The 23,205-nt window shown below is 46.0% G+C and overlaps 1 protein-coding gene across 2 annotated transcripts in view; it reads right to left on the reverse strand.

Annotated features, from left to right (window-relative positions):
• Positions 1-2,508: 2,508 nt before the first annotated feature.
• The window catches only part of LOC121569580 (signal transducer and activator of transcription 5B), an 82,061-nt gene continuing 61,364 nt past the window's right edge, over positions 2,509-23,205 (reverse strand). The window contains exons 2-20 of one of the 2 annotated variants that reach the window (XM_041880671.1): positions 20,877-20,939; positions 18,118-18,255; positions 17,709-17,865; positions 16,481-16,570; positions 14,566-14,740; positions 14,196-14,326; positions 13,683-13,834; positions 12,953-13,108; positions 10,825-11,004; positions 10,055-10,142; positions 9,026-9,148; positions 6,723-6,815; positions 6,391-6,597; positions 5,091-5,185; positions 4,194-4,336; positions 3,890-4,045; positions 3,644-3,695; positions 3,071-3,175; positions 2,509-2,993 (exon numbers count right to left, since the gene is read on the reverse strand). In XM_041880671.1, the coding sequence (XP_041736605.1) occupies positions 2,870-2,993; positions 3,071-3,175; positions 3,644-3,695; positions 3,890-4,045; positions 4,194-4,336; positions 5,091-5,185; positions 6,391-6,597; positions 6,723-6,815; positions 9,026-9,148; positions 10,055-10,142; positions 10,825-11,004; positions 12,953-13,108; positions 13,683-13,834; positions 14,196-14,326; positions 14,566-14,740; positions 16,481-16,570; positions 17,709-17,865; positions 18,118-18,255; positions 20,877-20,902 (2,391 nt within the window). In that variant the 5' untranslated portion in view covers positions 20,903-20,939 and the 3' untranslated portion in view covers positions 2,509-2,869. Of the gene's footprint in view, positions 2,994-3,070; positions 3,176-3,643; positions 3,696-3,889; positions 4,046-4,193; positions 4,337-5,090; positions 5,186-6,390; positions 6,598-6,722; positions 6,816-9,025; positions 9,149-10,054; positions 10,143-10,824; positions 11,005-12,952; positions 13,109-13,682; positions 13,835-14,195; positions 14,327-14,565; positions 14,741-16,480; positions 16,571-17,708; positions 17,866-18,117; positions 18,256-20,876; positions 20,940-23,205 lie in introns of those variants that run through there. The other variant, XM_041880670.2, reaches the window with a different exon arrangement.

Below are 23,205 nucleotides of genomic sequence, written 5' to 3' on the forward strand. Positions count from 1 at the left end.
TGATGAAAACCTAAGAGGTTGTAGTGGCTGCCATGTTATACATACGCCCTCCTCAGGTCATGCAAGGGGATTACATTCAGAAGGGCGTGCCACAGATGTACAGTATACTGTAATAAAATAGAATTATGGTACAGAAAATAAATTCATATATGCTGTATATAGATAGCAGAGGAAGCTGGTGGGAGGAGCTATAGATAGATACTTAATTTGTATTTTTTTCACTTTATGATACATCAACCAAGCATAGAGCTTCGTTCCTGAGAGGGCAGAGCTTATGAGTAAAGAGGATGTGTTGTGTGTGTGTTGTGTGTGTGTGTGTAATAGTACTGTGGGGGTTGTGTGGCGTTGCTGTCGTCATGATATTGCCCAATGGTTCAGAAGTGTGTGGTGGGGGGTGAACAGCGTAGCCACGGCAACAGGAGGGTCTATCGTTACATGCTTTGTTAAACTGCGGTAGCTAAGGTGTACTATAGCAGACTAATCCTGCTGGGAGTATATTGAGACAGACCCACTACAACATCTTGGCTGAAAGACAGGGAGTGAGTCAGTGTCAAAATATCCCAAACCTTATGTTAGCAATGGCCTTCATGTTCAGGACTGATGAGTCTGTGTAGCTCAGTTGGTAGAGCATGGCATTTGCAACGCCAGGGTTGTGGATTCGTTTCCCACGGGGGACCAGTATAAAAAAAATTAATATATATATATATATATATATATATATATATGCACTGGATAAGAGCGTCTGCTAAATGACTAAAATGTAAATGAGTCAAGTGTTCAAGCGCCTCATATTGTCTGCACATATAGCTGTATATCTGTAGCTCAGGTTGTCAGTTGATGTTTTATGTTGTATCACACAAAGACAGACATGCACATGTAGATTTAGTAACAGTGTTCAGTAATAACATCAAACAGGAGACAGGCTTACGGACAGAGATAGACAGAGAGAGAGACAGACAGACAGGAGTATCATCAGGACTGGCTCCAGGCATAAGCGATATAAGCGGGCGCTTAGGGCCCCTGGTCGCTTTTTTTAGGAACTCAGTTGGGGTCTAAACTTACTGTTGAAAGTTAGAATAGTCGGTTCGAAATTTGGTTGTGCATTAGCAGTTTTTCTCTTGTTTTGTCACTGACAGTCACTTAATTAGCCATGTCAGCTAACTATTTTTACATTGGCAAGTTAGTCTAGCTAGTCACTCTCACTCAGATATCATTAACATGACATAAGTCATGGCAAAATGTGTAGAATTATAGGAAATTTGCTTTAAAACAAAAAATGTATCTCCACCCCATGGCAAAACTGGTAGCATTGCAGGGAATTAGCTTTAAAAATGCAAAAATGTATCTCTGCCCCAAGGTAAAATTAGTAGAATTAGATCTCCACTAGTCGTCTCAGGCTATGCATTGAGTAGTTAGTGTACTTCAGCAGATGCACAATACTAAGCCAATAAGGAACCAGTATAGAGACTCTTCTACCATCAGTCCTAGTAATGGACTTTCCTACAGATCTCCCAACTAAACCCCAACCTCCACACACACCCCAGTGACCTCAGCTCCCCTACACACACCCCAGTGACCTCAGCTCCCCTACACACACTCCAGTGACCTCAGCTCCTCCACACACACACCAGTGACCTCAGCTCCACTACACACACCCCCACAGCTCCCCAAATAGATTATCAACACTAGATGTCACAACCAATAACAAGAAATTACCAAATTAGTTGTTTAAAACACCAGACAAACAGAGCGGTAATGAGAGGTAGCGTTGATGGCACATACATAATCTACAGGGGTATGGAGGGGAGATAGAGATAGATAGAGTATCTGTGCCATTATAGCGTCTATGACAGCATGGGCAGCGATATTGAGGTACTAAGGTAGTAAATGTTATTCTTCATTGGCTGATCGCTCCCAACTCATAGGAATCCCCACCCAGTTGACTACTTTAAAATGTTGGAAGCCCTCAATGGCAATGTCCGTGTTAAAATGGGTTATATCAATGATGAGTCCTCTATCTTTCTCTATGGGCTGTCCAGAGACCTGAGTGGACTCTCAGGCCATGCTGGACACATGCTTGTATTTACATTACATCTGTGTGCAAATATAGGAAACTCAAATAGCCCTGTGAGTGGGCCCAAACTCCCTAAGTTTCAGTTGGAGCTGATGTATATTACGCAACAGTGTGTGCGTGTGTGTGTGATGCATCCTTGTGTGTGTGCGTGCATGTATGTGTGTGACACATATACTCAGTGTGCTCTGAGAATGAAATGAGAGCCATTCTGCTTGGAGTTTAGTGTGTACAGAGTCAGACTTATTATACTAATGATTGAAATGTCCCTTAGCAACAAATCCGATGATGTTGTCAATAATAACAACAAATTCTTCATTTAAGTTTCTCTTTTTTGGCAGAGGGTGGATTCAATGAAAAAAATACTGTTGATAAACCATTCACAATAATAAAATAACTAAACAAAAATAAAAACAATACAACTAAATGACTTCATACCGGTTGTGGAGAGTGCTCTCCAAAAATCTTTGTTAGAATTATGACAAAATGAAAATACATGCTTGAATTGAATGACATTTCTTTCTTTTTTTCATACAATATTGTAACAGTCATTTTTTGCACTTATAACTAGTCTGTTTTACATATACGTACAGAGAGACAAACTGAAAAAAGGTAACTGACATGCAGTTTGCATGCTGAAAACAAAAAACAAAAAACAAAAAAACAATCACAACCATTATTAACATTTCACATTATAGCTATCTGAAATAAAACAGGAGGAAATGAATGGAATTAAACCATCAGAAATGTCAAAAGGGGCGGCGTTCTTTTGTTGGTGTCGGGGTTAGAGATTGAGGGTCACGACTGCTGGCCGCTCCATTGGCTCTCCATCGGTCGCCGCAGCAGCTCCTCAACGTGTCGCGCCACGTCCATGGTGTCATCCAAGTCAAAGTCACCGTCCGCATCTAACATGGAGTCACTCCTGCCACAACACAGGGACCAGTTAGTAACACAGGCCATCAGACCTCACACACACACACATATGTAATCTATACTCACATAGGTGGGTATATGCCGTAGGTTTGAGGGTGACTGACAGTAGGGGAGGCTCCGTGATCCATGTAGGTGGGGTTTGCTGCTGGGTCAAGATTGGCCGTGGTGAACCTGCAGGTCCAGACAAACAGACAGACAGACACGCACACGAGTCAGAGAACGTCACTCCAAACGCTAGCTTTGTGGGTTACCAGGGCAACCTTCATCATCATCCCTCACCACCACCCCCTCCTCCTGCTCCTCCTCTGCCTCCTCTGCTTCATTAATTACCAGTCCCTTTGAGCAGCAGTAGGAGGTTAGGCAGGGTGCTGGGCAGCATCCCCTGGAGCCCTCCCACTGAGAGGCCCACAGCCCCTTGGTAACAATAGGGACCCTGCTAACTCATTACCCAGACTAACATTACTAAGTGTAGTGATGAGAGGGACAGAGGCACCCTCAGGCCCGCGGATACTGGGCTCTAATTGGTTCCTCCATCTGGAGTGAAGACCTAATGGTTGATCTGCATTCAGGCCCCATTGTTAGGTGATTAAATCAGCCCTGTTGCCACAGAGAGAGAGAAGGAGAGAGAGAGAGACTTACTCTGGTACCACTTGTTTGATCTGCGGTTTCACGTATCCATCCACTGCTTTGGCTGTAAGAGAGAAAGGCAAGTGAAGGAGAGACAGGGAGAATCGTTATGTTCAGACTGCAGATATGGTCCACATTCACAGGTTCCTCAGTGTGGTTGTACAGCCTCAATCTGACCAAATTGCAACAGATATAGAGAAGAGATAATTATATGTCATCAATTATTTTTATAGAGATTAATAGAGGTTAGGTACATACACAGGGGTGGTGTGTAGTATTTGGAAAAGACCTCATCCTTGGGTCTGTCTGGGTAGAGGAACAGGAGGTGGTTGAGGTCACTGATGCGGTCAGCCAGAGAGCGGATGGAGAAGTCTTTGGTTGTGTAGGGCATGAGGTTCCACACCATCCTCTCCCCTGGAAACATAGACACACTTATTATAGTTCCACTTGGCTATTATTACAGACCTTCTCCGTCAAATATTAATTTATTGACTAACTGACTAACTGACAAAATAATGAATTGATTGATCGATTGATTGGTTGGTTGATTGATTGTCAGTACCTGGTTTGTTGGGATTCTCAGCCACCCAGGCGATGGTGATCCCTCCGATCTCAGAGTCGCTGAAGCGGAGCAGGAAGGTCCCGTTGGGTTTGGACATCAACATGTCCTGGGCCTGCTGCTTGTTCACAAAGCCCAGTATCGCCCTGCACATAGAGAATGGAGGAAGGAAGAGAGAGCGAGAGAAGGGGAGAGACAGAGAGAGGAAAGACACAGACAGACATATGCACAGAGAATAAAAAGCCCAGGAGGAGGAGGACATAAGGAGGACAGAAGGAGGACAGAAGGAGGACATAAGGAGGACAGAAGGAGGACAGAAGGAGGACAGAAGGAGGACATAAGGAGGACAGAAGGAGGACAAAAGGAGGACAGAATGAGGACAGAATGAGGACAGAAGGAGGACAGAAGGAGGACAGAAGGAGAGAGATAGACAAAGATACATTGTTACATACATTGTCATGCCGCCCCCTTCACTTACAATCCTTTTATCCTCTTGACCCATTACAGGTATGGATACATATCTCCAGCCCCTGTGGTTGCTATGGTAAAGCCATGTCCATGGTGGGGAGGGCCTTTTGGTAGGCTCGTTGAGATTTAAAAAGCAATCAAAATGTAAGGCTGCAACGGCAGGGGGTCTTAAGAGGAAAATATACCAAGTGCACTCTATCAAGACTCACTAAAGAAAGCACATTACAGCTGCCATTCAAACGACAACAAAAAGGAGCCTTTAGTTTAGTTGAGCCATTTTCTCTGTCCATTTCCCTGTCTACTTGGGTAGTATGTGTACGCAGCAGGCATCTAATGTAGCACTAATACACAATCCAAGTCAAACCTCATTTCCACAGGTTATTATGGAGTAGACATTCTAGGATTATAGACATTTCAAAAAATAATTTTTACCCATCATTCCAGTGTGGTTTGAGATGTTTTTTCGTGAGTTCCATGACCCCATCAAACCACTGCCAGAACGTGAAATTCCTGCCAGGCAGACTCTCCTGTAGGGTAGAGGGATTGGGTTTGATACAGTCAATAAACAATTTGTTTTCTGTCTTTAATCGCACTAACCTCCCCTCACACATACAGAGTAGAGTAGAGCAGCAAACACAATAGACAGTCAGTCAGTGAGAGATGTTCCCCAGAGTTCAGCTGACCCCCTTACATCCATCCATCCATCCATCCATCCAGTTCAGATCAGTATAACTGTTGCAGCAATGCAGAGAGTACACTGGGTTATTGTGTTTATGTGTGTGTGCTCGTGTGTGTGTGTGTGTGTGTGTGTGTGTGTGTGTGTGTGTGTGTGTGTGTGTGTGTGTGTGTGTGTGTGTGTGTGGGAGAGAGAGAGAGTTTGTAAGTATGTGTGTGTGTGTTTGTGTGTGTGTGTGTGTGTGTGTGTGCGTGCATACGCGCGTGTGCACACACGTGTGCAAGTGTGTGTGTATCAGTGAGTGAGTTCTAAGGTGCATGTTCCTGTTCCTGTTTCTAGGCCCTCTCTCTCTCTAATGAGGCTGATGCTCTGTGGTGAATGAGGTCTGAATGTGAGTGTGCTCTCTGTCATCAGTGGCTGGTTAGAGGGAGCCAATGAGGCTTGGGGCTGAATTAGCCCTTCCTGTCTGGACAAACAGGCCCATTAACCAGACCTGAGGACCTCACGGCCAGCCGACTAGAGCTAATCAGACTAAATGGCACCATATTCCCTACATAGTGCACTACTTTTGACCAAGGCCTAGTGAACTATGTAGGGAATATGGTGCCATTTGGGACGCAGCCTCCAAGAGAAACACATAACACTAGATACTCGCTCAGCCCGAGGAGAGCAGATCTGAATGCAGATATAGAGGAATCATTACTCTGAACACGTGAAGGAACACCAAAGATGTAAACTATGTCTGCAGTGGCAAATACTCACATCTAAATAATATACACACAACCAGGGATGGTAAAAACTCTACAATAGATTCCCTCTGAGTATCAAAGAGATGATATCACCACTCTGCAACCACTTTTTCCTAATGCAGAGGTCAGGTTTTGTAGTCCACTGGTCAGTAGTCATGGGGTGTGTCCCACATGGCACCCTATTCTCTACATAGTGCACTAATTTTGATCAGGGCCCATAAGGTTCTCGTCAAAAGATGGGCCCTGGTCAAAAGTAGTGCACTACATAGGGAATATAGTGACATTTGAGATGCAGCCATGGTCTTACCCTGTTGAACTGGGACCAGGTCATGGTCATGCCGCGGTAGTCATCAGGGTTGATGCTGGAGCTACTGAAGGCTTTCTGGGCCAGGAAGACCAGGTTCTCCTCTGAGAGTCCACGGTTACTCTGCACCTCCGCCTTGTACTTCATGTTGAGGGTCTCACACAGCTGGGGCCACAGCACCTTGTCAGGCACTATGAAGGGCACCCGACCCTGGGGAGGAGGAGAGAAGACCAGGGAAACGCCAGAATGTCCATCAAGACAAAAACAAAACAATGTAATGTATTAAAGACATCATCACACACACACACACGATGTGATGATCAAACTGAATTTACCGGTTCGGCAAAAGCGTTGTCCCATAGCACCGTTGCCGTGGCGTTATTGTCTTGGCTACCGTGGACGATCACTACCACAGGAAGTGATAACGTCTGACAGAGAGAGAGAGAGCGAGAGCGAGAGAAGAAAAAGGTCAGGGGTCATTACAAAGACAATGATGTGCATGTGTATCACATATCGTCTGAAGGCAACTCATGTAAAACCTATTTTCACTTTAACCTACTGTACAGCGCTTTGTGTTCCAACTAAACAATCCATATAATTCGGAGAAATACATCAATAAATGTGTTTTGGGAGTAGGGGAGCATACAGCGCATTCGGAAAGCATTCAGACCCCTTGACTTCTTCCACATTTTGTTACGTTACAGCCTTATTATAAAATTGATTAAATAGTTTTTCCCCCTCATTAATCTACACACAATACCCCATAATGATAAAGCAAAAACAGGTTCTTAGAAATTTGAGCAAATTTACATAAGTATTCAGACCCTTTACTCAGTACTTTTGGCAGCGATTACAGCCTCGAGTCTTATTGGGTATGACGCTACAAGGTTGACACACCTGTATTTGGGGAGTTTCTCCCATTCTTCTCTGCAGATCCTCTCAAGCTCTGTCAGGTTGGATGGGAAGCGTCGCTGCACAGCTATTTTCAGGTCTCTCCAGAGATGTTCAAATCGGGTTCAGGTCCGGGCTCTGGCTGGGCCACTCAAGGACATTCAGAGACTTGTCCCGAAGCCACTCCTTCATTGTCTTGGCTGTGTGCTTAGGGTCATTGTCCTGTTGGAAGGTGAACCTTCGCCCCAGTCTGAGGTCCTGAGCGCTCTGGAGCAGGTTTTCATCAAGGATCTCTCTGTACTTTGCTCCGTTCTCCCAGTCCCTGCCGCTGAAAAACATCCCCACAGCATGATGCTGCCACCACCATGCTTCACCGTAGGGATGGTGCCAGGTTTCCTCCAGACGTGACGCTTGCCATTCAGGCCAAAGAGTTCAATCTTGGTTTCATCAGACCAGAGAATCTTGTTTCTCATGGTCTGAGAATCCTTTAGCTGCCTTTTGGCAAACTCCAAGCAGGCTGTCATGTGCCTTTTACTGAGGAGTGGCTTCCGTCTGGCCACTCTACCATAAAGGCCTGATTGGTGGAGTGCTGCAGAGATGGTTGTCCTTCTGGAAGGTTCTCCCATCTCCACAGAGGAACTCTAGAGCTCTGTCAGAGTGACCATCGGGTTCTTGGTCACCTCCCTGACCAAGGCCCTTCTCCCCCGATTGCTCAGTTTGGCCGGGCGGCCAGCTCTAGGAAGAGTCTTGGTGGTTCCAAACTGCTTCCATTTAAGAATGATGGAGGCCACTGTGTTCTTGGGGACCTTCAATGCTGGATACACCTTTTGGTACCCTTCCCCAGATCTGTGCCTCGACACAATCCTGTCTCGGAGCTCTACGGACAATTCCTTTGACCTCGTGGCTTGGTTTTTGCTCTGACATGCACTGATAACTGTGGGACCTTATATAGACAGGTGTGTGCCTTTCCAAATCATGTCCAATCAATTTAATTTACCACAGGTGGACTCCAATTAAGTTGTAGATACATCAAGGATGATCAATGGAAACAGGATGCACTTGAGCTCAATTTCGAGTCTCATAGCAAAGGGTCTGAATACTTATGTAAATAAGGTATTTGTAAAAACCAGTTTTCACTTTGTCATTATGGGGTATTGTGTGTAGATTGATGAGGATTTGTATTTATTTAATCATTTTTAGAATAAATCTGTAACGTAACAAAATGTGGAAAAAGTCAAGGGGTCTGAATACTTTCCGAATGCACTGTATATGTTTCCTGTACCATTGACAATGTGTGTAGGAGTAAGGTCAAGGTCATTTTTCATGTGTGACATAGCTTTCAGAATGATTACTACTCATAATATGTTCACTGAAGGAGCAGGGTAAGGAATAGGTGTAGTGACTGGAGCCACCCTCTGCGGGTCGACGACAACTGGCTGCATCTAGTTTTCTGGGGAAATGGAAAGAGAGCTTGTGACGTGACTTCCCCTTTTGGACATTAACAAGGCGACACTCCATCTTAACTCCTCCTCCACATTTACTGTATTGGTTCAACAGTACAGAAGATAACCTCCCCCGACATTTGTTTTATTTCTCGTCAGGACCAGAAAGAAAGAAAAGCCGCTGAGGCGTTAGGTTGGACTAGAGCCAACAGCTCATCTTGGGATAGTCCACCACTCTGCTCATCTCTTCTTAAGTCTTATCAATACCGCACAAACAGATCTGGGACCAGGTTATCAGTTCTTACCTTAACCTGAAAGACCAGCTCATTACCCCCGACGCTGAACTGGGACTCAAACAGAATGGTAAACTTCTCCTCTGTCACAGACTCTGCCCCTCGCCGGTCCGAGCGCTTGATCCTCTTCAAAGACTACAGGAGGAGGCGGGGTCGGAGAGGAGGATCATGAGGGTTGAGGAGAGCAGCACAGCACACAAACATCTTCTAGTCTATTCACATTGAGGAGCTGTTCTCTGATCACACACACATACATGATTCCCTTTGATTCCATGAGCAGATTTAAAGGGATACTTTGGGATTTTGGCAATGAGGCCCTTTGTCTACTTCCCCAGAGTCAGATGAACTCATGGATACCATTTTTATGTCTCTGTGTCCAGTATGAAGGAAGTTAGAGGTAGTTTCGCAAGCCAATGCGTATTTACTAGCATTCTACCTTTAACTTTCTTCATACTGGACACAGAGACATAAAAATGGTATCCACAAGTTCATTGCCAAATCCCGAAGTATCCATTTAAGCCAGAATTTACATGTAAATGATCCATGGAGGACCCAAGGGAACTCAAAACAGCGTGTGGGCTGAGTAACATGCTATCTGTATGAGTATGAACACAGAATGAGCATGCAGAATCTCCAAATGCTTCTTGGACTCCAGTTAAGCTGGGGTTTGTCTCTGAAGAGAATCTTCTCTAGGTGTGGTATTACAGATTGAGACTCCCTGGTCCCATCTATCCTCTGCCCTGGTCCCATCCATCCTCTGCCCTGGTCCCATCCATCCTCTGCCCTCGTCCCATCCATCCTCTGCCCTCGTCCCATCCATCCTCTAACCTGGTCCCATCCATCCTCTGCCCTGGTCCCATCCATCCTCTGCCCTCGTCCCATCCATCCTCTCGTCCCATCCATCCTCTAACCTGGTCCCATCCATCCTCTGCCCTGGTCCCATCCATCCTCTGCCCTCGTCCCATCCATCCTCTGCCCTCGTCCCATCCATCCTCTAACCTGGTCCCATCCATCCTCTAACCTGGTCCCATCCATCCTCACCATGTTCCTGAAGTTGGCGCTGAGTGTTCCTGTGGCCTGGTGGTACTCCATCACACAGTTGTTGTTAAGGATCTCTCCACTGCTGTCACTGGGAGAGGGGGAAGGGAGGAGGAGGAGGAGAAAGAGAAAGAGGGAGGAGGAGGAGAGTTAGATGCTTCAGCAGATTTATTAATCATAGAGTCATGAAACTTTCACAGAACATGAAGAGGAATTACTCATTTCAATTTATGTGAGACAAGTTTTTTTCAGGATGCCAACGCTGACAATCTTGCAATATGCCACCCAGATTTGCCCCTGGGCTAGGGATAGGCTAACACGGCTATTATTTTAGTACTAGGAAGGAAATGGTGATTGAGATAACATTTATACACTTACTACTTTAGGGTTCTATTAGGTGTGTGGAATGTGGGACGCTCGAAAGTATCATCTAAATGTGGAATCTCCACTTGCTCCATGGATTCCACTGTGGCATTGATTGAGTTCCAGCCATGTGTCTGGCCTGTACTGTAGTAAGCGCTACAGAGTTTACAGTAGGTCATGAGTGGGGTTTGTAAAGCTCTGGCTGAAGAAGTGTTCTGGAGACCCAGAGGGTGTGCACATCTTTCTTCTATCCCAGCATTAACACACCTGACCAACTAATCATCAAGCCCTTGAGCTGAATCCCATGGACTAGGTTTGAAGAAAACAGGGCTAAGTTTTGTGTTATGCTTAAGGTTGCAGTAAAGCTACAGTAGATATCGGTGATGAGGGGGCTCTACGCTGTGACTTACTTCCTGGTGTTCTCGTTCTTGAGCAGGGCCTTGGCCTGCTGTTCACTAATGATGGTGGCCTTGACCTGCGGGGGGTTCATGTGCACATTGAGCTTCCCGCCCACTAGGAGGCGCACTGTGGCGGCAAACTTGGTCTGGGTCTTCAGCACCTGGGGAGGCTGCTTCTCTATGATAAAGGTGCTAGAGAGAGAGAGAGAGAGAGAGAGAGAGAGAGAGAGAGAGAGAGAGAGAGAGAGAGAGAGAGAGAGAGAGAGAGAGAGAGAGAGAGAGAGAGAGAGAGAGAGAGAGAGAGAGAGAGAGAGAGACATAAAGAGAGAGAGAGAGAAAGAGAGAGAGAGAGAGAGAGAGACATAAAGAGAGAGAGAGAGAGAGAGAGAGAGAGAGAGAGAGAGAGAGGGGGGGGCAGGACAAACAGATTAGAGTCAGATGAAAGTGTAGAGGGTTGCTTTAAAGGAATAGTGCAACATTTTAGCTTACCCAGAGTCAATGTAATGACTCCAGAAACTAACTTCAACTTCCTTCAAACTGCACGCAGAGACATAAAAATGGTATCCATGATTTCATCTGACTCTTGGTTAGTAGAAAAAAAGGGTTTAATTGAAAACATTTAGCGCTATCCCTTTAACCAACAGATCACCACAGGGAATTCTGTCCATCACACACTACTGCCTATTAAGTCTATTTGACCTGCTTTTGAAAAGTACACAGTATGCAAGCTGTCAGCTCTCGATGCTCCCACACATAAACACACACAGACAGACGAACGCTAAACACACACAGACAGCATGACACTCATTCATTCAGGCACAGAGGGCTTTTGAGTAGAGAACGCCACTTGTGTTTTAGGATTGGCTGACAATACTAAATATTCTCAACTCTGTGAGCAGGCAGTGATGAGATACTCTCCCTCCCCCCTAGCCTCCCTCCCAGGCGCCTGCTAGAGGTTTAGGGGGAACAGTAGAGAGGATGTGGGTGTGGTTTCGCTGGAGAGCAGGAAAGAGCGAGTTTAGAGGAGAGGAAACACCAGCGCAGTAGTATGGACTTTAAAAGGAGTGTTACGCTCTCAACGCTCCCCCATCTGTGGCCTAACAGACATCATTCTGACAATGACACAGCTTCTCAGTGCATTATCGGTCTCTGTGGGGACCACAGCTGGGATAGGGAGAGAGCAGAGGGTTCTGGGAGCACTCAGAAGACTTCCTGATCCAGTCAGTGAGGCTGGCGGACTGATACGGGCTGACAGACAGTGCCCCCAGGGCTACAACACTCTTCCATGGAACTCAAGCTAACTTTCTGAGCCGGTGTGACTTTCTCCCCCTCTCCCCATCATTGTAGACTCTTCATCTCTAGTCTCAAACACTTTTTGTCACTTTAGCTCTCGTATCGACCCACTTTAATCTCCCTTTTGCCTCCATCGCTGAAACCCTTCTTTCTTTCATTTAATGTCTTTGAAACTCTGTTCTCTACTCCTCCTCCTCGTACTGTATGTTCCTCTCCTTTTCGAAACCGTTCACTCTCCCTCCTGTTTTCCTTCTCCTCTCAGATCTATAGCAGGCCTCCCTCTCTCCTCCCTCCATCTCTCCCTCCTTGTAGGGTTGAGGGTAAATGCAGGCTGACTGGGGTTGTGTTTGTGTGTTCATTGGCAGGTTCAGCAGGGGTTGGGAGCAGAGCTGGGCTGGGCTGGTGGAGGAACTATCAGCAGCTTGCTCCCCCTGCCCCGGAACAACCCAGCTTGGGCTCAGCACAGAGTCAAATACACACGCGCTTTGCTGTTCCACAGAGTCACATAACCGGGCTCCTGTGATGTGCGGTGGTGAGTCATTTCTAATGTAATTCTGGTAATAAATGTAATCTCGCGCTCGATTGACACATAAGGAGTCAGGGGTTGTGTCAGTAGGATAGGGCTTATATAAGGGTTCATGCTGAATAACAGTTCAGTTGTTCTCCATTCAGTCCCATCACACAGAGAAGATGGGGGGTGTAAACATGACTACAGAGTAGCACTCACACTGAAGATAAGTGACTCCATAAGAGGTTCACATTTACACACACCCACATTCCAGCTCAAAGCCACACACTCACACACACACACACACACACACACAAATGAATGCAAATGCGCTCACACCTGGTGACCAGTGCTGAGATGATGTCTGTGATGGTGCTGTTGAGGTCGTTCAGTAGCTCTTCGATGGGGCCAGGGATGGGCAGCTGTTGTCTCAGGTGTTCTGCTCTCCTGATCTGCTGCCTGTTCTGCCAGATAGTCTCTGCCAACTTCTCACACCTGAGTCACACACACACACGAGTGAGCACGCACGCACACACACGCACACACACACACACACACACACACACACACAGAGAGAGAGACACGCACACAGAGACACACATAAAAAAATTAACACAATCATTGGACCGTTGCGGATTCTACAGGATTAGCATTGAAAACGTGACCAGCACTCAAGTAATAAAGTAGTTGTAGATCATTTGAAAAACGTTTAAATGAATAGAATGACAGGAAAACAGTCATGCTATGTGTTTGCTGAGTAGTAAGCTGAAATTCACTACGATTGTGTTTATTCTCCACTTTGATGGCAAACTTTCTGTACTGCTAACATTCACTTTTAGTCATTTTCGCTCACATTGCTAGTCCTATTATTTAGAACTCTTCCCCATTGTTGCAAAGAGTTATGGGATATTAGAATCCCGTTGTCTTAACCTAGACTACAGTAATCTTCCCAACTACACCCCATGTAAACCCAGCAGTATCCAATAGCCAGCTTGTTAACTTGGTGGCCCCTGCCCTTTGATCAATAATATACATATACGATCTCTGTGAGGGATAGAGGGGGTCTCACCAGGACTGCAGGATGTCCAGCCCCCCCTCCGGAGGACCCCCGTTGCCGGCCAGCTGTTGCCGTCTCTTCCAGTGGATCAGCTCGTCATCCAGGATGATGGTCTGCTGCTTCCTCAGCAGCTGTAGGCTCTTCTGGTGCTTCTCTGCCAGGTCCTAGGGACACAGGTATGTAGGCACACACACACACACACACACACACACAGAGTCAGGCAGGTAAACACACACATACGTACGCACGCACACACACCGATAAGAATGTACCCATATATATTATGTTATTCATATTCTCCAATCAATATACATCCCCAGCTTTTATATCCTGAAGGCATGAGATCCCTCCAGATTTCTGAGCCTACTTTCCTCTCCTGTCTTCATAGCTTTAAATAATGACAAATATAATTATACTGCAGTTCACTACCAGTTTGTAATCATGTAGTGTGTGTGTGTGTGTGTGTGTGTGTGTACGTGTGTGTGTTTCAGTATGTGTGTGTATGCAGTATAAAAAGTAGTGTACCAGTCTGTATTTCTGTAGTGTGTTGGCCTCCCGGGTGAGCCAGGCCTCCACGGTGGCTCTCTTGCTCAGTAAGGTGGGCTCCCTCAGCTGTCTGTCAGCAGGGGGCAGTGTGGCCAGGCTGGTCAACTGGGCTGCATGGGGGCGAAGAGAGGGAGAGGGAGAGTGATTGGAGAAGGACAGGACAGGAGAGACGGGATGTCAGCAAACTTCACATAAACACACCTGTCTTTTACTTTGCAGACCACACACACACACACAGACACCCACCTACAAACCCACACGTCATTCTGCCCTATAAAGCTGAGGGCAGCTGGGGTTGATGACCCAGGGTGTTGTGGCTAGGAGGGGGACCAGGGCAAGGCTGACTCACCCTGGATGCGGAGGCTCTCCTGGTACTGGATGATGAAGTACTCCTGGTTGTGCTGGAGCTTTCTCAGGTCGTTCTCTGTGTCCTGGGTCAGCAGACGCAGCTCCTCGAACACCTGGTTGATCTGCTGGTACTTCTGGGACATGCTGTCCATCATCCCGCCCACTGGGGAGCTCGACTGCCAATCAGAGAGAGGAGAGAGAGGTGAGAGGGCTGTGCCGGTAAACAATGCAGGCTTTGATGATTTGCAGGAACTAGCTAGTGTGGTGTTGAGCATTTCATCATCATTACATGGAGCAGAAAGACTCAAACTGACAGAACCTGAAATCACCCTGTGCCTCTTTAACACAAACTCAATGACCCCTGCTCGTGTTATTCAACAGTAATCTAATGACCATAACCAGCAGTGATCACCACTGACTGAACATGTGAGACCGTGCAGAGGGAAATGCATTTCCGTATCGTGGGCAGACACAGCCCATGGCTTGTTAAAGCTGGGGACGTGAGCACTGTGAAGACAGTCTGAATAAACAGGAGGGAATGCAATCATGTAGAATATGCAATCCTGTGATAGGAGAAGCCTGGCAGGACTGGAAATCAATTGAACACTGGGTTTATTGATATTCAGATGTTTTATGGACCACCGGCTTTATGGTTTTATAACCCTTGTTATAAAACATCACATTTCTTCACCTCCACACCAGGCCTACAGCATTGCTGGTTAATGAGATATTCAAAGTTTAGGTTATCTGACTAGGTGTGTGTGTGAAGGTTTGTGCTATGTGTGTGTGTGTGTGCGTGTGCGTGTATTTGTGTGGTTGTTAACAGGTTTACGTATGTCTGAGGGAAAATTGAGAGTAAACAGCCTTTGATGTCGGCAGAGAGGCAGCAAAGTGGCCCCCAATGGCTGTGATATCCATAATGTCATGCAATTGGCCATTTTATGTTAAACATCTCTGTGTGGTGTTTACACAGTGTGGGTGTCTGCAATGTCTATAGAAGGTGTGTGGGTATTTCCATATTATTTTCTTATTATTTCTGTGTGTGTGTGTGTGCATAAGATGATTGTGATGATTGAGATGATTGTGGACTGCAGGAAAATGAAGAGGCACGCCCCCATTCTCATCGATGGGGCTGTAGTGGAGCAGGTTGAGAACTTCTATTTCCTTGATGTCCACATCACCAACAAACTAACATGGTCCAAGCACATCAAGACAATTGTGTAGAGTCCACGACAAAACCTATTCCCCCTAAGGAGGGGAATGGGTCCTCAGATCCTCAAAAGGTTCTACAACTGCACCAGAGAGCATCCTGACTGGTTGCATCACTGCCTGGTATGGCAACTGCTCGGCCTCCGACCGCAAGGCACTACAGTGGGCAAAGCTTCCTGCCATCCAGGACCTCTATACCAGGCGGTGTCAAAGGAAGGCCCTAAAAATTGTCAAAGACTCCAGCCACCCTAGTTATAGACTGTTCTCTCTGCTACCGCACGGCAAGCGGTACCAGAGCGCCAAGTCTAGGTCCAAGAGGCTTCTAAACAGCTTCTACCCCCAAGCCATAACATCTAATCAAATGGCTACCCAGACTATTTGCATTGCCTCCCCCACTAACCGGTGCCCCCGCACATTGACTCGGTATTGTTATTTTTACTGCTGCTCTTTAATTATTTGTTATTTATTTCGTATTATTTTTGGGGTGATTTTTGGGGGTATTCTTTCTTATAACTGCATTGTTGGTTAATGGCTTGTAAGTAAGCATTTCACTGTAAGGTCTACAACTGTTGTATTTGGCACATGTGACTAATATAATTTGATTTGATAAGAGCAACAGGTGTCTTTTATATGCATACCTGTGAAACAAGCTTCCCAGGTGTGTGGGAGTAGGAATGGAAGTTGGAGAGTGTGCGATTCATACTCACATTAGAGGCCTCTCGAACTAGCCTCTGCTCCGTGTACAGGATGTGTTTGATGCATCTCACCAGCTCCAGAGGACAGCGGTCATACGTGCTCTGAAAGACAAGGACCACGTGCTGCCTTGTTAGGCCTGTTAACTGTGTTAGCCACTGACTGGCAGTACGGCCCTGCACACGACACTGACCAATTTAGCCCGCTCCCGCGCCGCGGCACGCTAACGCTCTAAAGCCCACTCCCTGAGCCTGGCTAAACCCAATTAGACTAATGAGATCCTTCTCTCAAGTGCAGACGACTTGGTCTCACATCCACTGGCTACATTTCCCTTCCTTTCTCTCTTTTCTCTCTCTCTAAACTCCGGTCCTCAAGTACTCCCAAAAGCACACATTTTGTTGTAGCCCCAGACAAAAACACCTTATTCAACTCATCGAAGGCTTGATGATTAATTGACAAGTTGAATTAGATGTGCTTGTCCAGGTCTACAACAAACATTTGTGCTGTTGGGGGTACTGGAGGACTGGAGTTGGGAAACAGTGCTCTAAATCCCTCTCTCATGCACGCATACACACACCAAGGCACCATGCAGGGTTGAAAGACTGCATTGTATGCCTACAGAGTGTTGTGTTGACAAGATGCCTCCTTCTCCCACTGTGGAAGGTGATAGGAGACAGCTTGTTCCTCTGAACCCTGTCCATAAGGGTGAATACAAACACACTGAGATCCCTGAGTGAAAAGCTCAATCATAAAAGGCAACACTGCCTGTTTACCGTAGCCCAGTATTGTCCACCCTTTGTTTTTCTTCATATAGACACACTGACCAGAGCAGGCTGTTCTCACATACTGTTTTTTTTTATTTCTAAGTACTTTGGGTTGGGGTTTATGGATATGACCCTGTTGCCAATGAGGCTGTGATAACTAACATTTAGCTGAGTTTGGTATCAGTATAATTGAAATAATAATCACCACGATTCGGCTGGTACAGTTGGCTATAAGGTTATCATAACATTGTGAGTTTATTGGGTTTATACTGGCTTTATTAACACTGTTCAGCTAGCTAGTTAGGTGTGGAGGTTTTTGTGAGGGCACTGGCTCTGTGCTCTGCTCACATACACTGGGTATCTGTGCACAGTATCTCTCACCTTCATACCGGTACTGCCCATCTGTCTCACCTTTCTCTAGCTAGCTTTCTGTGGAGGTTCGTGAGGGCCCTTGGTCTACTGGTTCAATCTGTCTCACCTTGAGCTGGCTGGCATAGTGTCCCAGTTTAATCTTGAGCAGGAAGCCGTCCTCTCCCACCTGATGCTCAGCCTTGTTCTGCAGCTCCTGGATCAGGCTGTCCAGCAGACGCTTGGCCTTAAACTCCTCCTGGGGGTTCTCTAGATCGATCACATCCCTGGCACAGGGACATATAGAATGCTTAGCGATATCCTGTATGTACATACATGCAGAACAGAGCAGCCACACCTTCACTCAAGCACATACACAGGGACAGTGACTTTACACACTTGCTACCACATTGCTCTCAGGCTACGACACCTCGATGGCCACTGCTACTACTGTGACTGTGATTGAACCGAATGTGAGGGTTATCGGGTGAGACATGTCTTTCTGTCAGGTAGAGTGGTGTGCTTTGTGCTGCACTCACCAGAGTTGGCCCTCAAGCCACTGGGACAGGTAGTGGCGCACCTCGATGGGGAAGTGCTGTCCATAGAGAGACTGCATCTGGTGCAGCGCATCCCCCTGGAGCTGCTGGGCCTGGATCCACACTGCCATCTTGCACAACCTGGGGGAGGCAGGGTGAGAGAGAGAGAGAGAGAGAGAGAGAGAGAGAGAGAGAGAGAGAGAGAGAGAGAGAGAGAGAGAGAGAGAGAGAGAGAGAGAGAGAGAGAGAGAGAGATGAGAAGAGAAGGGGGATGGGTGGAGCAGATTTGAAGAGAGAGGGGAAAGAGAGAAATGAGAGAGTAGGGTGAGCAGATCTGAAGTGACATGGAAAATGTACAGAAGGTTTTCAATCAAAAGAGGAGAGCATCAGTTTGAGTTGACTAAAAGTGAAAGAAGCTTCTTTGAGACAGATGATGTATCTGACTGACACGGCCACAGAGCAGTTGGACTGGTTGTGTTTGACAGCTGTAGTTGGGCAGTTTGTTTCGCTCTGGAGGAGTTGAGAGTCCAAACATTCTGCTTTGTGTTGAGTCAACAGCTGCATGAGGGAGCGGATCTGGGTCAAATACACATGTCAAATACCTTCTTCGCTTGGAGAAAAGTCAGCAGACTTCCTTGGGTTTGCACTATGTCATTGGTTCAATTGTACAAGGCCAAGTAGCCTAAATTATGTGCAGCTCAAATATTTGAACATATTGGACATATTTATTGGACTAAGGTCTGTGAGGTCAACAATAGACAATACAGGTCCCTTAGCTCTGAGAGAGAGAGAGAGTGTCAGTAATGTCTCTGTCTCAGTATGTTTTGTATACGAGGACACAATGTAGAAGGGAACGAAAGCTCTTTATATAGTGTCCTTAAGCTCCTCAATAAACTTCTACATACAGGTGTAGGATCTTAATTTAATCACTCTTTTGTTGCTGAGAATTTGAGCTTCATGATTTACATAAATTCACTGAAAACCTGCACTAACACACGGTTATATTGACAGTATTGCACTTTTCATGTAACCTAATTTTGGCCAGCTAATAGCCTAACCACTGATCAAGCAACATTGTGTACTAAACGTTCAAATCCTGTTGCTGCACCATTATTTTGCTGCAAAAATACTGATCCTACATCTGTACATAGATAGACCATGAGACAGACAGAGACACATACAACAGAAAGGGGGAGACAATAAATTCTTATTTTTAAACTGCGAGATAGAGAGAGAGATAGAGATAGAGAGAGAGAGAGAGAGAGAGAGAGAGAGAGAGAGGCAGATAGAGAGAGAGCACCAGGTGAACAGAACACAACTCTGTGACCTGGTGGGTGCCTCTGGGCATGACGCTAATCTAATCAGCTTACACTCACACTCCTACAAAATCCACATCCGATTGGCTGCCATGCCCTGGCATGCCCTCCTCTCAACTTCAACCTTTAACCTTTTTCACTCAGCCATCCCCCAATCCATTTACTGCTACATCACCCGCCATTCACTACAACGACAAGCCTTTTAGTTGCTTCAGTGTCTTAGTATTAAATCGGTATGTTGTGGTAAAGATGTAGGTTCTTAATTTACTCTTTTGTTGCTGAGAATTTTCCTGCACCGCAGGATATGCAGATGAGCTTCGTGATTTACATAAATCCACTGAAAACCCACACTAACACATGGTTATATTAACAGTATTGCACTTTTCATGTAACCTACTTTTGGCCAGCTAATAGTCTAACAACCAATCAAGCAACATTAAACTAAACGTTCAAATCCTGTTGCTGCAGGATTATTTTGCTGTGGCAATATAGGTCAAATTAAGATCCTACACCTGTACGGTTGCTAAACAAAGAAGAAAACGATTGTGAAAGCATGACAGATGATTTGAGTGCGTTCTGAGCTGGAGTGGCATAAGCTAGGAGGTAGATTTAAATGTAACAGAATGACCTCCGTCAGTCATCTTGCTCTGTGTGTGGCCCAGCAGGTGGCTATGAGCTGACTACTGTCAGCCGATCGGAAGAGGAACCATACAGGAAGAGCTGTGAGCCTGTTCTACAGTGCTGTACCAGCCTCTTCCTGACATGCTCTCCTGTAGCGTAGGACTGCCAGTCTGTACCACCCCGTGCCCGCAACCACACACCCCTGACACATAAACACACACAATGACACACTACTGTACACACACACACACGATGATCAGTCATCATTACATTTACATCATTTAGCAGACGCTCTTATCCAGAGCGACTTACAAATTGGAGAGCGACTTACAAATCATCAACACACTACTATATACACACACACACGTCAATCATCATAGGAGCTGCTCTGTATCTGTATCTGGCTGCTGGGTGTTGCCAGTAAGTGAACTCTGTCTAGCGGTGGGTGACTGACAGACAGACAGAATTCATCGGCCTCGGTGACCTTACCAGGCACCTGGTTCCCACCATTAGCACCTTTGTTGTCAACTCCACCAGAGGGTTGAGATAGTTCCCCTCGGTTTAGTACTTACCACAACAGCCAAACATAGTGGCACATTGAGACCTGAGGAGAAGTGAAAGTTGCTCCCTTTTGCTTTTTTCTTCATCTTCAGCATTCACTCTTTATCATTGAAGTGAATCTTGAGACTCTTTTGTGAGCCACCCACTTATAACGGCATTAACTGACACACATCACTAGATCGCAGATAGAGAGCACACTGCTAGTCGACCCAATGAGAGATCTACACAGTGTAAAAACTGAAAGGAGAAGGTCACACTGCTTACCTCTTGTCTTCAGGTCTTGCTACCATGTAATAGCAGGATATTATGAAGAGGAGCACTCCAAACCTGAGAGAGAGGGAGAGAGAAAGAGAAAGAGAAATAGGAAGTGAGTATAGCCTTGCGTGCTACTGAGGAAGTCGTCTTTTTTCAAAGGGACCACAACATTGACAAAATCTGATCACAAAAGCACTTGATGATGCTGTTCACTAGTGGAGAGCTCCCACAAACCTTAGCACCTCAATGGCATTTCAAAAATCATAGTGCATAGCATACATATTAACTTTATTTTGAATGTTTAAAGGAGGATGGGAGCTCCGTCCCCCTCATGCATTTATCCGTTTTTGAAAGGAAATGGGACACAGTGAAATAATTGATGGAGGGGATGGGATTTGATCCCTAGCCGCTCCGGGCAATGTGTGTTGGGAAACCACACAGCTGCCGCTGCGCCACACTGCCACACATATTGTCTATCTTGTCAAACACGTTGAATTTATATGCCACCAACAACAGTTAGTAGGCTAATGCTTCATATCAAGCTGTTTATGATCAACATCGTATCAGGTAAACCTGGGTGGCAGGACAAGAGTGATGTGCTTTAAACTGCATGGAGGTCATGAGGGAGTCATACCTGTCCAGCCCCATGTATACCCAGAGGCTACTGAGGGGCTGAGGGGTATGGGTTAGGAGAAGCCTGCTGATGGGCAGAAGGGTATGTGTTAGGAGGAGCCTGCTGAGGAGCTGAGAGGTATGGGTTAGGTGAAGCCTGCTGAGGCGTTAGGGTTAGGAGAAGAGGAGCAGAGGGTCAGACCATGATTGATTAGAGAGAACTCTTTCCTCTGGTTGAACCAGGAACAAGCAGAACATCAGGACACCACATGCTGTTGCTGTGCAGAGGCTCCAAACAAAACATTCACATATTATCTTGATTTCTGTCTGGATCTCCTTCCACCGTCTCACGCTCTCCCTTCATGTCTCCCTCAAGTCTCCCTCCTTGTTTCTGCTCTCTAACTCTTCCTCTCTCTCCCTACAAATGACAGCCTGAAGATTTCACCAGTCGTCCTCCCACTACCCCCATCTCCCCCAAACAGACACACAACAACTGAGTCCAACGACATCCCAACCTAGTCTAGAATCAGTCAAGGTCCTGTGTTTAGTGCCTGGTGGACGTGGTGTTGGAGGAAGGCTGCAAACAGACATGTGACCACCATAACCTACACTGCCCCCTAACCTATTTCAGGCTCGCTGCACTGGCTCAGCCCTACTGTGCTCTGTTGTACACGTACTGCAGCTGCACTGGGTGCAGTCAGTCAGTCCACCCCCTATCTAAGTACCTTTTCTTTTTCCTGCCTCTCAGACCACAACACTACCCTGGCAGACAGTCTCATGACCCCAATTTAACAGGAAAAAAAATGGAGAAGGAGAGAGAAAAAATGAGCGAATGACAGAAAGGGCAATAAATCAGCCAATTGGTCAATGAGGCATGAAACAAGCTACATCCTGGTTCTTCACCTGTGACACATGAGGTCAGAGGTGAGAAAGAGATCAGAGGTGACACCAAGGGAACCTACATCATTGGTCTGGTCAACACACACATACAGTATATACAACACCTATCATATATGAGCTCAAAACATTACATATTAAGGATGTTAAATGTACAGTGACTTTCAAATTCAACCTCCAGGCTTATGTGTACATTCTTTAGATTCAATTAACCAGTACTGGAGCCATAAGTTAATAATGCTCAAGTAAGTACAATACTGGAAGTCTTTCCATCAAGTTCAAAACCATGTCAGTGGTCTATCAAGACAGCCTGGCCTCAGAGCCATACGAAACATACTTTATGTATTTCTGAGCACCTCCAAGAAGTATGATACCTACTAATGGTCAAGTTACTTTAGACAGAAACAAAAGTAGGGAGGTTGGTCTGGGAGTATGGGTGGGCATAATCCGCAACCGTCAAGCAATCCAAAGGTTGCGGGTTCATGTCTCGTTGGGGACAACTGTATCATTTTAGCTAATCCTTCCCCTAACCCCTATTCTAAACTTAACCCAATTCACCTAACCTGCTACATAAATTCACCTAACCTTTGTCGTATTAGTTCTCCTAACCTTTTACGTAAATGATCTTAGTCATTTTAGCAGACGCTCTTATCCAGAGCGACTTACAGTTAGTGAGTGCATACATTTTTTCATACTGGCCCCCCGTGGGAAACGAATCCACAACCCTGACGTTGCAAGCGCCATGCTCTACCAACTGAGCAACCATTGTCATTAGTTTCGCTAATCGCCAACGTAAATTATCCACATAATTCTACTTTGTTGTTATGGC

This window comes from Coregonus clupeaformis, chromosome 30 (genome assembly GCF_020615455.1).
Source record: "Coregonus clupeaformis isolate EN_2021a chromosome 30, ASM2061545v1, whole genome shotgun sequence".
Taxonomy (NCBI): Eukaryota; Metazoa; Chordata; class Actinopteri; order Salmoniformes; family Salmonidae; genus Coregonus; species Coregonus clupeaformis.